At 47.6% G+C, this 14829-nt stretch overlaps 2 protein-coding genes across 5 annotated transcripts in view; one reads left to right on the top strand and one right to left on the bottom strand.

Moving 5' to 3' along the window:
* Positions 1-5548, top strand: part of PODXL (podocalyxin like) — an 81232-nt gene extending 75684 nt beyond the window's left edge. Inside the window, exons 8-9 of one of the 4 annotated variants that reach the window (XR_014502640.1) lie at positions 292-1597; positions 1728-5548. Coding sequence is in view for 2 of the 4 variants with exons in the window: in XM_083402222.1 (XP_083258348.1) it covers positions 292-486 (195 nt within the window). In the remaining 2 variants the exon portion in view is untranslated. Of the gene's footprint in view, positions 1-291 lie in introns of all 4 variants that reach the window. The other 3 variants (XR_014502641.1, XM_083402223.1, XM_083402222.1) reach the window with 3 other exon arrangements.
* Positions 5549-11838: 6290 nt separating this feature from the next.
* The window catches only part of MKLN1 (muskelin 1), a 91074-nt gene continuing 88083 nt past the window's right edge, over positions 11839-14829 (bottom strand). The window contains exon 18 of the mRNA XM_083402021.1: positions 11839-13453. Within this exon, the coding sequence (XP_083258147.1) occupies positions 13332-13453 (122 nt within the window). The 3' untranslated portion in view covers positions 11839-13331. The remainder of the gene's footprint in view (positions 13454-14829) is intronic.

Below are 14829 nucleotides of genomic sequence, written 5' to 3'. Positions count from 1 at the left end.
CCTCAGCTTCAGGATCTGTCCTTCCAGTGAGCACTCAGGGCTGATTTGTTTCAGAATGGATAGGTTGTATCTTCTTGCAGTCCATGGGACTCTCAAGAGTCTCCTCCAGCACTATAATTCAAAAGCATCAATTCTTCGGTGATCAGCCTTCTTTATGGTCCAACTCTCACTTCCGTACATCACTACTGGGAAAACCTTTACCTTTACCTTACTACAACTCTATGGTTTCAGCTTTTTTCAGTCCCTGTTCATATGTCTCCTACCCAAACCCCCCCGGTCCCCACCTTACAGCAGCGCCTGACCGAGGAACTTCAGACGATGGAGAACGGTTACCACGACAACCCGACCCTGGAGGTGATGGAGACCTCCTCAGAGATGCAGGAGAAGAAGGTCAACCTGAACGGGGAGCTTGGAGACAGCTGGATCGTCCCCATGGACAGCCTAACGAAAGAGGATCTGGAGGACGAAGAGGACACACATTTATAATTGTTTGGGGCTTTTCGTTTCGTTTTTTTAAAGAGAGAAAGAACTTTGTGCTAAGCAAAAATTTCGAAAACACGGAAAACTCAAAACTTGCAGCCACAAGTGCCGACATGCAGAAGGAGCCTCGCGGTTATTGGGCGAGAGGATTGGTCTAGGGTGCGTCTGCCGTGGCCAAATCCTTTTCGTTTTGTTTGTTTGGTTTTGTTTTCTAAAATCCCATTAGCTTTCTAAGCAAATTCTATGTGTTGGTGTGTGTGTATATGTGTACATATATATATATATTTTTAATGACTGTGCCTCCTATTTAAGTGTTGAGCAGGGCAGACAGGAGATTCTCCCGCTCTGTTCCCCCTCTGGATGCCAAGGGACCATGAGATGTACTGCTCATTTTAACAGGAGCCAAGGTTATAGTCCTCATGGCTGCAGAGAACAAGGTGGGAGCGCCTGTTCAGAGGACAGAGTTGGAGCTTAACTTCTGCCCTTTACAGGCAGCTTGACAAGGCATCGCTCCCTCACGGTTAGCGGCCGCAGGGGGGTGCATTATGCAAAAACTCAACCAGATATGCAAAACCCGAGGTGCATTGGGCTCCGGCATACAGGAGACTCTGAATATTGGCAGCAGGGCACAGCTTAAAAAGGCTGTCTCTCTCTACCTGCCCCACCCCAGGTCATCCTATCACTCCACTTGCTTTCTCCACGCATTAAAAAACATTCTCCCGATCTTCGTAGGCCATTCCCGTTCCAGTACGTAAGCTTTTTGCAACAGCTGGCGCCTGCAGTGAATCTGTGCCAGCCATGCAAGGAGGATTCAGGGTTTTTTTGTTTTTTGCATTCTTCCTGTAGAATGCAGATTTGGGGCCGGGGTTTTTGTGTGTGTAAGAATGAAGCACCGCAAAACCCAAACGGGCTACGACTGGAGCATTAGCCCAGCGGCACAACTTCAGATTTCAGGAGAGAGATTTGTATGCAGGAACGTAGGAGCTGCCTTATACTGGACTAGAAGACACTGGGCTCATCTAGCTCAATACTGTTCTACACTGGTCGGCAGTGATTCTCCAGGGTTTGACCAGTTTTACCTGGAGATGCGGGACATCGCACCTGGGACGTTCTGCATGCAGAGCAGATGTCCCACCGCTAAGCTGTGGGCCATCGCTTTGTACATGGGAGCAAGGCAAGGCTCGCAGCAAGGTTTATAGGCCCACTTTGAAAACTGTTCCAAGGCTAAATATCAAAAAGAAAAACAGAAGGGAGGATATAAGATGCATTGAGCTAAAGAGGATCAGCATTAATCTGCGCACTTCCCCTTCCAAGAGCATCTCATTTTTTTTCTTAATAATAGCTATAGCAATATTTAGTCAACGCAGCTTGAAACAGCCACCCGTTGCTTTTATTGAAAGAGAAGGAAGATGGAGGGTATTGTGCCTTTGACATTGCACGGTTGATCCATAAACCCATTTAATGGTGCATTTTAGGGTGTAAAGCTACTGAGTGGGCTAACTTTGCATGTGCAATAGGGGATCTCAGCTGTGGGGTCTGAAACAGTGGAAGGTTTGCAAAGGGAAGCTTGTATCTCTGTGGAAAGGGAATTGGACGATGCGCCAAAGCCTCGTTCGGCTCTTTCATGCTCCCAAATTTGCCCTTTTTTAAAAATCCCACATTGTTCTTGCCATGCTGCATGGCCTTTCCAAAGCGCCCATTAATTTAAGCCTGGTTATTGGATTTCACAATCGTCGAATGAAATGCTCTTAAGGACTTTACACAAATCGCCGTGGGCAGAAGGAACCAGCCCTACAACTGTTCTGAACCCCTCGTAAGCCCCTTCTTCGCCTCCTTGCACATTTGATACAGGAAAGTTGTCGAGAACATCTCATCATGCTTTTCGAGATAAGTTATAGGAACGGAAACAGCTAAAAAAAAATGAGACCCTGTCCTAGTCCTATTCAGAAGACAAAGATTAAGGATGAGATAAAACATGCCTTAAGTCCCATTAATAAATGACAATGTGATGGCTTTTGATGAATCTGCCCCTTTGTCTTCCCTCAGCTGCCGGACCTCTGAGGAGAGACAATGGGAAGATGGGTGGATCCTTCGATATTTCCTTCCCTCTTTTTTAAAAGCAGATTTATGACAGCTGTTTGGATTGTATCTTAGGTCAAATATAACTTTGGAACCCGCCGTCAGAAATCGGTAGGTTCCTAATCCATTTGAACAGGAATTCCCAATTCCCAAAACATTGGCAAAGTCATTCTCTGGGCAGGAGATGTAAATTTAGAGGCTGTAAATTTAGAGTCTCTTACTGGCCCGGCTTGAGTCCGGCGCAGGAGGAAGGAAGCGTTCAAATGTCAGAGTGCTCAGTTCTTGTATCGGCCCAGGGAGATTCCAGGAAAAAGGGGGATTCTAGCAGCTCCTATTAAATACCTTGCCTTTGCAGAAAAGATCAGCGTAACATTTTCCCTATCTTCATCGATAAATACTAGAGTGACTGTGTGTGGCTGTGCCACACTGATTTATTATTTTTAAAGAAACTATTTCTGGCGTTCTGCTATAGCCATAAGAAAATTAATGTTGTCTTGTAGGCTCGCACCAAGGTCTCTTCTTAAGAGAATGGCAACTGGAAGCTTTGAGGGGCCAAATATGGCAATACGTCCCCTGATCCCAAACTCTGCCTCCATCACTCGCCCACTCTTCCCATTCCAGGCAAAGGGCTTCTGAGATCCATGGCTGAATGGAGAGGAACCTGTTCTCTTCAGCCAGGTGTGTCAAGAGGTATAATAATAATAATAATTTATTATTTATACCCCGCCCATCTGGCTGGGTTTCCCCAGCCACTCTGGTCGGCTTCCAACACAATATTAAAATACAGTAATGCCTCAAACATTAAAAACTTCCCTTAGCAGGGCTGCCTTCAAATGTCATCTAAAAGTCTGGTAGTTCTTGTTCTCTTTGACATCTGGTGGGAGGCCGTTCCACAGGGCGGGTGCCACTACCGAGAACGCCCTCTGCCTCGTTCCCTGTAACTTGGCTTCTCGCAGGGAGGGAACCGCCAGAAGGCCCTTGGCACTGGACCTCTGTGTCCGGGTAGAACAATGGGGGTGGAGACGCTCCTTCAGATATACTGGACCGAGGTAGTGATGGCATGGGGGAGATCAGAGTGTATTTGTGCGCAGCCCAGATCTTTCAAGTGGATACGAGCTCTGGACTGGGGCAGTGACATCAGTAGCCCACTTACCCTCCAGAGAAAGCGTCGTTTCCCCAACAAAGCAGCCCAAGCTAATGTGGCCCTTCAGGTGTTGCAGGACTACAACTCCCATCATCCCTTGCAGGCTGGAGTTGATGGGAGCTGGAGTCCAGCAGATGTGCCACTGGTTTATCTCCTAGCTGGTGTTGGCACTCGACTTGTCTCAAGAGACAATGGAGTGCGCTTCCGGGGGTGAAGTCAAACCGCTGTGTTAGCCGCACCAAAATGACCTCCCTGGGACTCAAACCTGGGCAGTGTGCATGGAGGTCATGGGCTACCCAGATGACAAGACGCTCACCCTCGGCCTGGCTGATGTGGTCCAAAGGTCACAGAAAGTTAGAATTGTAGTGTGTGTGTGTTTTTTTTTGGGGGGGGGGGACCAAGAGTCACCTAGTCCACCACCCCCAGCAATAAAACAGCTAGCACATTTGCAAAGCTGAGCAGGATTTGGCATAGTTTCACATTGGATGCGTTGAGATTCCTGTATTGCCCGGGATTGCACTCTTTGATTTTATGAGTCTCCATCCTTGCAGGAGAGCCTTCCTATTGTATTATGTGCCTTGGGAGCAGCTGTGGTGCACATTGAGGGCAAAGGGCTCCACCAGAAGACAAAGGGCACTTTGCTATTGCCACCATGGAAACGGGGGGCGTTAGAGAGTCCTTTGCCTGTTTGTCAGATCTGTAGAGTAAGTCAAGACCCTTCTTTTTAATATAATGTAGAGCAGGCCTATTCAAACAACCAAAAAATATGTACCTCTTTCTGATATTGGGTCAGGGGGACAAAATATGAAGGTATTGCAAATAGATTTCCCCCCAGTTACTAGTCTGTGGAGATATAAGACAATCTGAAGGGGGCGGGGGCAGGAGAACATAATTCTCAGACTTTCCTGTCACTTCCCCCAATTTTCTTCCTCTACAACTAGACTATCAACCATTCAGTCCCCCCAAAAGTTAGATCGGGTTATTTGGTTATGTTAGTTGCTCTGCTCCAGCTATTTTTCAGGCGTGCTGTTACTCGAAAGGGCTGGGAGGGTGCTTTAATGTGTTGCAAAGGAGACTGAGATTGCAAAAATAAATCACACACACACACACGGTTCATGCAAATGAAAGATGTGAACTTCTGGTTAAGACAAGGACCCAAAAGCGACCGCAAAGTTTAAATTTTGAGAATTCTAACAGGAAATACTAATTACCCCTTCAACATGGCACTACGAAGGTACTAGCAACTTGAGAACACTGCTAGATCCTCCAATTGCCCAGTTTGTTTTTTATTGCTGCTACTGCAATTTACTATTTTTTGTTAAATCGTACTTTCTGGTGTACGAGAGGCTCCAGGATTCTGATGTCATTATGATTTAAAACCACACGGTGAAGCAGGCTGGGGGGAGAGAGAGGAGGTGTGAAGATGTGTAATATCTATGTTATTGATATGTTTGTAATGACAGAAAAGAAAGTTAATAAAAATTTATTTTTAAAAAAAGTGGGGGGAGAGAAGGCAGAGCCGCCCCCAGATTTGACACCGAGTCTCCCACATCCAGAGCCAATGTGTTTTCAACTGTACCCTGCGGGTCCTCAATGCGCCTTTTCGTTTGCGAATGGACTGCGATGTGCGCCTATCCCCTTTCGATTGTGATAATGCGCCTGAACGCTACTTTTTATGCACTGTGCAGCTTCCTCAGCGCACACTTAGCTGCGCTGAAACAGGAGTCTGATATACACTGGGATTTTAACAGAGGAACTGGATTGTAAAGATTATCGTTGCATTTTCCTACAAAGTATATTTTGAAGACACCACTTATTTCTGTCAATAAAAGTTTCTTTTGTGAAGGGCTGGTGGCCCATCTTTTTCCTCCCCCCCCCCCCCCACGGTCACACGAGCTGGCGGTGGTTGGGAAATCTTACGACTTTCTCATGTTGCAAAATCTCTTTTCCAGTTTCTAAACTTGCCCGATTAAACCGGTTTATATCTGCATCTCAAAACCGGGAAGCGCGATGTCTGGAAATGAAAGATTCCTTTTATAAGGGGGTGGGGGGGACAGAATGTAGTCATACCTCGGGTTACAGACCCTTCAGGTTGCGTTTTTTCAGGTTACGGACCCACCAAAACCCAGAAGGACCAGAATGGGTTACTTCCGGGTTTTGGCGGTCGCACATGCGCAGAAGCGCTAAATCTCGCTTTGCACATGCGCAGAAGCGCTAAATCTCGCTTTGCACATGCGCAGAAGCGCTGGATCGCAATCCACATGTGCACAGATGCGCCGCTGCAGGTTGCAAATGTGCATCCCGCACGGATCACATTCGCAACCAGAGCGTTCACTGTACATGTGGGCAAGGACATGTGGTTACAAAAAGGGGCCTAATATGCAAAGATAAAATTTATACCCCATCGCTGCACCTACTTTTGCTTCCCTCTCCCCATCACTGGCCAGTGGCCCCTAACACATGATCTAGATGTCAATGTGGCCCTCAGCCTGAGAAAGGTTCTCGTCCAGTCATTTCAATGGATTCACACTCAAGTGACTTTCAGCACTGGGCAGCAGTTGCTGCAAGAGGAGAGCCAACTGGATAGATTTGTGATACATTTACATATGAAATTGAGGTCCATGTTTTAAATCTTGCTAGGTAACTAAGCAGCAAAACCAAAATTTCTACCGAAGCGCTGCAAGAAGTGATTCCCGTGACAAGATGGGCATTGATTTTTGTTTTTATTAAGAAAAAAAAATGAACAAAATACATTCTCTCTCCGTATATACATTACATACAGCATAATTCTACATTGGTAAATGCTCTCATATCATTCCAAAGCAATCCTTAATACTTCAACCTGGGGTCACGACCACTTTCCTTATGCCGAGATAGGAGGGGGGAGGACGGGGGGAGAACACGAGGGGAAATTTATACTGCAGGCTGAGAAAAAGGGGGGGAAGTACCCGAAAACAGCCAACAGCAGTGAGCACAGTATATGACACAACTCGGCTCCAAAAATCCCACCCTCCCCTGAAGACGTCACTGTAGAAGGAAGGAAAGAAGGATTTAACTCTCGGCTCACGCAGCGGAAGATTTCGAGTCATGCAAAACGTCGCGTGTTAAGTGCAGTCCAGGTCTCTCCTGGCGTGGAAGGCAGAATCATAGAATTGTAGAGCTGGAAGGGACCCAAGGGTCATCTAGTCCAACCCCCCGCAATGCAGGCAGAATCAGTAGTCCAGATCCCTAGCCACAGGCGTCGCCAAACCGCTGCCTCTGATCGCTGCTGGCAGCCTGATCGGGAGCTAGGTTATGGGGAACAGGGTAGGAAATGGGTATTTCTGACTCCACTGGGCACAGACTCTTATAAACCCTTGCCTGCCTCTGTCAACTGCACGAAAATGAATCAGAGTTGAAGAAGTGTGCATGCACACAAAAGCTCATATACCAATAACAAACTTACCGTATTTTTCGCACCATAGGACGCACTTTGTTTTAGAGGGGGGAGAACAAGAAAAAAAAATTATCCCCCTCTCTGCCCAGCGCAGAGAGGGGGAGAATTTTTCCCCTCTTGTTTTCCCGCTCTAAAACAAGGTGCCGTTTAAGGTGCGTTCATGCGGCTACCTTGGAAGCCTAGAGAGCGAGAGGCGTCAGTGCACACCGACCCCTCTTGCTCTCCAGGCTTCAGGTTCCTTTCGACCTGCTCTTTGGGGCTGGCGGGGGGAAGCCCACCACCAGCCCCAAAGAGCAAGTCAGGGAGCAGCGGAAAGGCGTGCAGCGGAGAGGCTGCTGCCATAGCCGCGCGTCACTTCTCCAGCCGGGAGAGGGTCGCGGGGCTATGGCGTCTTCGCTCCATAAGACACACACACATTTCCCCTTCATTTTTGAAGGGGAAAAAGTGCGTCCTATAGAGCGAAAAATACGGTAGTTGGTCTCCAAGGTGCAACCTTGTTTTGTCCACTCCAGTGAGGTTTTTCCAGGAGAACTTCCTGGAAGATTGGCATTTCCCAAGCTGGTGAATCCAGATGTTTTTGGCTACAGCTGCCATCAGCCCCAGACAGCATACCTGCAGCTGCAGTCCCAAAAAATGGTATCGCCAGCTGTTTGTGTAAATTTCAATCCAGATGGGCACATGTGAGAGGGCAGTGCTTGGGGGTTTTTTGTGCCTCTGGAACCATGTCTTGGGGCCACCTTGTCTCTGATTCCAAAGTACTCCCCAATTCAGGTTTTTTTCTTTTTAGTATCCGTTTTCTTCCACATACATATATACACATCCATACCAGAATTGGGGGTTCTCTAAAGCCAGGTGTAAGCCATCTTCAGGCTCACAAGAACTGTGGTTTTCACAAGGAACCTCAGGAGCTAAGTGCAAAACACTGGGAAACACTTAGAATGAAGGAACAGGGTTCTGCTAAACATTCGTGCAGACCACAAAAAACCTTTCGGTCTCAGAGCTGACTCCAGTCTTTTCGGGCAGAGACACAGTCCTGGTTTTTTCCCACAACTCTTCTTAGGGGTGCTGTGTCCTGCATGTGGTTGGCCATTGTGCAAAACAAGATGTTGACCTGGACAGCCAGCAGGGCTCTTCCTGTGTTCTTAGCAGCCTAATTTGGAGAGGGAAGCCTTCTCGTTGCTACTGTCAGAAACCCTTTCCCCCTCTACTGAAAAATCACCCAGAGCCAACAGTTCCCCATCTACCTCTTGCCCATCCTAGCTCTAAAATGCACCCAGCAGGATCCCTTTCCCAAAAGTACACAAGCTGCTTTAGCTCAGCTTTGGAGGACGTTTTAATAATAATAATAAATAATTATTATTTATACCCCTACACCTCCCTTATGGTCACGCCCTCAGATAGCAGACCATAAAAGTGGACCAAGCAGATTCGCTGATGGGCAGGTTCTCCCAAGGTACATCCTACAAGGAGAAGCCTTGATAACTTCACTTCCTTCCTAATAGCAGTTTCCTCCAAATAATCTTGGGGATTTTAGTTGGGGTAGTGTTTAGAATTGGAAATAACCCACCACTTGGGACTTCAGCTTTTAACGTTTTCTCTGGGGAGGGTCGACAGAGGAGTTGAACTAGTACAGACCCACGCACATCTAAGAAACCAACACCAATTTCAAGCTGACAGTAAGACAAGTTCCTGAAACAAGCATCCACACCAGTGTGTGCATGTGAGGTTCAGTGAAGCAGCAGCACCTTAGCAAGCCGGGAGCTGTAGTGTTTTCATGACGACGGAGCAACGTGCACAAAAGGAATCCTAATCATTCGAGACCTGTAGGCGTTTTACTGTTCACTATTCCAAGGGGGAAATCTGTGGAGGCACAAATACATTTCCTCCAGCACAAAAGAAACCTTTAAGAGCCATGCTTATGATATTGCAAATACCACGGAGCAGGTTAATACAGATTTTATATTCCTCTTCCCTCCCCACTACATAGCCTCAACCACTTAATTTATGGAATAAAAGCCTGATACTGATGTGCTGTTTGGTTTCCTACACTTTACAAACCTGATTTGGTTTGGAAGTGCTTATGAGGAAGGATTGAGGGAGCTTGATATAGATGGAAGAGAAGGCTGAGATGCTACAAACGAATTTCAACAGGGACATATGTAAGGTTCTGCACTTAGGCAGAGAGAACCAGATGCTGAAATACAAGATGGTGGACGTCTGGCTTACTAGCAGTACACGTGAAAAGGATCTAGGGGTCTTGGTGGACCACCAGCTTAATATTGAGTCAACAATGTGGTGCAACAGCAAAAAAGCTAATGCTGTTCTAGGCTGCATCAACAGAAGTCTAGTGTCCAGATCAAGGGAAGTGATAGTACCACTCTAATCTGCCTTGGTCAGACCACACCTGAAATACTGGGTCAAATTCTGGGCACCATAATTTAAGAAGGATGTTGTCAAGCTGGAACATGTGCACAGGAGGGCAACCAAGATGATCAAGGGTCTGGAAACCAAGCCTTATGAAGAACGGTTGAAGGAGCTGGGTATGTTTCGCCTGGAAAAGAGGAGACCGAGAGGATATATGATGGATGGCCACCTGTCATGGATGCTTGAGCTGAAATTCCCGCATTGTGGAGGGTTGGACGAGATGACCCTCAGGCTCCCTTCCAACTCTACAATTCTATGAAATATCTAAAAGTGTGTCAGGTGGAACACTTGTTTTCTCCAGCTCCAAAAGGTAGGACTTGAACAAGTGGGTTCAAATTACAAGGAAGGAGTTTCCAACTAAACATTAAGAATAACTTTCTGATGGCAAAAGCTGCTCAGCAGTGGAACGGACTCCCTCAGAAGGTGGTGGATTCTCCTTCATTGGAGGTTCCTAAACAAAAGGTTTTGTAGCCGTCTGCCAGAGATTCTTTAATTGGACTAGACGGCCCTTGGGGTCCTTTCCAACTTCCCCAAGAGCTGAAAATATTGAACATATGCAGGCTGAAGGGGGAAACAAATGGAAAAATGGGGTGTGTGTGATGCAAATAACTAAGTTGGGGAAGAGCATTCTTTGTGAAGACCAGAATAATTCGAAAGAAGAAGAAGAGGAGGAGGAGGAGGAGGAGGAGGAGGAGGAGGAGATTGGATTTGATATCCCGCTTTATCACTACCCAAAGGAGTCTCATAGCGGCTAACAATCTCCTTTCCCTTCCTCCCCCACAACAAACACTCTGTGAGGTGAGTGGGGCTGAGAGACTTCAGAGAAGTGTGACTGGCCCAAGGTCACCCAGCAGCTGCATGTGGAGGAGCGGGGAAGCGAACCCGGTTCACCAGATTACGAGTCTACCGCTCTTAACCACTACACCACGCTGGCTCTAGAGGCCTAGGAAGTTGCTGGATACAAGCACCTAGAAATAGTTAAAGATCAACCCCCTTGCGTTTTCCCCTCCCTCCCCACATTTCCCCTGTGCAAAAGGGCTGCACGGTGCAGCACAGGGAATTAACATGCCAGCTTAACCTTCCGCAGCTTCCATTTCAAAGGCTTCTGGGCATGAGGTTTTCATCTCTGCCCTGTTCACCAAGATGGCCCTCCCATCGTGAGAACTGTTGCTGAAACAGGGGGTGGTGGGGACTGTGATCTGGTTTTTACCTTCATCCCCCCAAGCTATCACATCGCTTAATCTTAAAGCATTTGCTTGCCATGAACCCAGTCTACTTAAACTGCCTTTATCTGGGGATCACATTCTTACTTTGGGGGGCAAACACCCTGCAACCTAGCAACACACATCTTGGTACTGATGTTTTGGTGTAAAACCTGGGGGAGGTAGAAGCAGTATTAGAAACTCAGATTTGCAGGCTCTTCCCCAAATGGCCCCTTAAACTTATGTTATGGGAGCCACAACCAAATATCTAGTCGTCTTTCTTTCTTTTCTTTTCTTTTTTGCACAAATCAGCTGGCATGTCTTTTGGTGCTCCGCGAGCCAGCTGATTTGTGGGGCGGTTCAATACCAAAAGAGGTGTCTCCTTTGGTGCTGCACTGCCCCGCAAGCCAGCTGATGTGGCATTGCAGCAGCACCATCCAACCAGAGAAGAGTTGTCAGTAGCCAAACCTGGCGACAAGACATCTCCACTTGCTCGCAAAAGGTCGGTTGCCAGTCTCAAAATGTGACTGGCCGCTGGGGAATTTCGAGCACTAACTTATTCTTAAAGCATGTGTGTGCCTTTAACCCTGTCTACTTAAACTGCATGCATTTGGGGATCGCGTTCTTACTGATGGGGCGAGCATCCCAAAACCTAGCAATACACACCTTAGTACTGAAGTTTTAGTGTAAAGGCCTGGGGGAGGTGGAAGGGAAGGAATAAGCTGCTTTCAAATTCATGTGCTTATGTTATCAAAAGCGTGTCTAAAGACAGGCAAACCTGCATGAGCATCTAAAGAGGAGGTAAATGCACATCGAACATGTGCACAGCCCCCTTCAACTCACCCAGCATATACGTGAGCTATGCTGTCTGCACAGCCTGCCGGGGAGAGTGTTGGTGTAGGATCTTTGCCTCATGCCTGCCCCCAACTTTTCAGGCCAGAGCTAAGGCGTTAACTCAGGCATTTCCTGTGGAAACAGGTCACTGAGTGGATGAACAAGGTGGAGGGGTTTAAAAGCAACCAGCCTGTATCAATACAAACACCTGGTGAAAACAGCAAACCTTTTTTTTCCCCCCTACAACCTGCGTTTGCAAAGAGGCAAATTCAGCAGAGCTGAACCTGTGCAAGTTGTGGGGAGGTGGGGCGTAGAAGATAGAAGCTCTAAACCAGAGGGTAGCCAGCGTTTCGGACTACAATTCCCATCAACCCCAAGTCAGCCAAGCCAACGCTTAGAAAAGATGATGGAAGATGTTGCCCCAAACATCTGGAAGGTCAGCAGATGGGCTACACCTGCCCCAAGCTCTGCCCAATGCCTACTTACAAGATTCTGTTTGAATGGATACAAAGCTCACGAAATGCAGGTGTGGGCAGTGTTCTTCACTTTTGAGGTTTCTGGGTGGCGCATGGCTAAGGTGGGATCAGACTACATTAAAAACAAAAAGCAATAAAAACCCCAGAAGCCAGGCAACTGTGGTAGCACCAACCAAGGGGTGGAACTACTCATCATAGATGAACTGAATGCAAAAACTGCAGCGGCTGCTTCTTGTTGAAAAAAAGGGGGGAAGGAAGCTACTTTGGAAGGGGAGCAAATTGCTCCAACTTTCCCCCCTGCCCTCTGCTGAAAACTGCCCCAAATCCCACTTCCCTCCATCAACATGTTTATCTCCACCAACATGTACCTGGAAGGAGGTATCTGTGTGCGTATTTCTAGAACAAAAGCTGTGGCAGTGGGGGGAAATTCAAGCGCCACCCACTTCCCCACTCGTATTGTCTTCCCCGCAGAAGTGGGGCTGTTGTCATTTTGTCACACGAGTTTGCGTTTCAAGAGTAGTTCCCTCCTGGAACTGTATTTATGTTCCTATTGGTTTCTTCTCCTCAAGATCTAGAAAAGTTGCCCACTAGAGGGGGCTAAGCTTCCTTCTTGGATTTCGCTTTTCCTCCAACAAGGTCACGGCTGCAGTCTATGAGATCAAAGCCCACAGAGAGAGAGAGAGACGCACACACGGACCCCTTGCGTACACCAGAACCCACTGCCGGTGTTCACAAACGCCGAGAAGTAACGCTAAACTCAGCCAGACAAACGTCGGGACAAAATTACAATGAGGCCCCAAATAAAACCCAAGCGACCCCCACCACCCCCCAAAAAAAATCTCCAAGACTTCATTTTGCATACACACACAAGTGGCGAGAGGGAAGGGGTACTGGTAAGTACACATAACTCAGGTGACCATGTGATTTGCTTTCTTCTCATCAACGTTCATTCACTTTTTTAAAAAGCCAAGGTCAGAAAATATATCTATGTATGTATTTCCATCAGAAGTACATCAGTTGCCTTTTATTAGCCCATTTGGTATTTATCCGTGAAGCCACCTCCCCTCCCTGCTCTGAAACCACGTTACTCTTATTATAGTGCAGTCCGCCAGTCGCTCAGTCAATCAAGGCAGGCGTGCGCGCACACACACACACACAAAATTAAAAATACTGAAAAGCAAAAAATGTCCTTCTTCCGGCCCCCGCCCTGTTGCCCTCCCCTCCTCCTCCTTCCACGTGTCCAGCCAGTGCCCCTGTCACAGGGTGATGAGGTCTACCAGGTTGCCCTTGGGCGGCGTCATGTTGTCGGGAAAGAAGTTCACTAAGGTATCAAAGAGCTGAGTCCGTTGGGCGTAGATATGGTCGACGTCAGAAAACCCTGGAGATGAGGAAGAAGAGAAGAATCGTTGGAAACATGGCCCAGGTGTGTATTCTAGATGTTTATCTCCCACGCTCCTAGAATCATAGAATCATAGAGTTGGAAGAGACCACAAGGGCCATCGAGTCCAACCCCCTGCCAAGCAGGAAACACCACCAGAGCACTCCTGACATATGGTTGTCAAGCCTCTGCTTAAAGACCTCCAAAGAAGGAGACTCCACCACACTCCTTGGCAGCAAATTCCACTGTCGAACAGCTCTTACTGTCAGGAAGTTCTTCCTAAAGTTTAGGTGGAATCTTCTTTGGATCCATTGCTCCGTGTCCGCTTCTCTGGAGCAGCAGAAAACAACCTTTCTCCCTCCTCTATATGACATCCTTTTATATATTTGAACATGGCTATCATATCACCCCTTAACCTCCTCCAGGCTAAACATGCCCAGCTCCCTTAGCCGTTCCTCATAAGGCATTGTTTCCAGGCCTTTGACCATTCTGGTTGCCCTCCTCTGGACACGTTCCAGTTTGTCAGTGTCCTTCTTGAACTGTGGTGCCCAGAACTGGACACAGTACTCCAGGTGAGGTCTGACCAGAGCAGAATACAGTGGCACTATTACTTCCCTTGATCTAGATGCTATACTCCTATTGATGCAGCCCAGAATTGCATTGGAGGACCAAAGGTGGGAGCGCTGCCCACCTGCCAACAGGTGACGATCCGCTTCAAAATCCCAACTGCTGGGACTGCAAAGGGCGTTCAAACAGCTCTTGCTAAACATCCTTGCATTCAAACACTTCCTATCACCCATCAGCTGACAGAGAGGGAGCGGTCCTTCAAACACACAAACACAAACAACCTCTGTGCTCCTCCTTTAAACCATGTAGTGGGCGTGACACCCTGAAAATGACGGGGGGAGGGCAAATGGGCAGGCTTGGAGGGCCCTGTTTGCTCAGATGTTCCCCACCCTGGGTCCCCAGTGACTGGCAGCGGCTCCCCAAGGTTTCAGGCAAGGACTGATCCCAGCCACACCCAAGAGCTTCTGCGTATAAGGTTTTTGGCCCTTCCTCAGCCATGCAGCCCACTGGTTGCCTTGGGACACGTGAACCTGCCCTAGCCAACCCTCACAAGGTAACTGCAAAGATGGAAAACACAGCCCCATTCAAACGATGGGACAATCACTAGAACCGGAGCCTAAATTAGCCCTGCAATCTCAGATTAAGAACAGCTAGATCAGCAGTTGAAAAAAAACGGGAAAACTTTAAACACGTATCTTTCTGAAGCCTGGATTTCACAAGTATGGGACATGGTCCTTATGGACAGATTAAGCATTTAACGAAAGAAACATTGATGGGGGGGGGGCAGGAAGACTCACACCTGTTATACA

Source organism: Podarcis tiliguerta, assembly GCF_965153285.1.
Source record: "Podarcis tiliguerta genome assembly, chromosome: 10".
NCBI classification, from domain to species: domain Eukaryota; kingdom Metazoa; phylum Chordata; class Lepidosauria; order Squamata; family Lacertidae; genus Podarcis; species Podarcis tiliguerta.
This window is presented reverse-complemented; position numbering and strand designations above follow the sequence as displayed.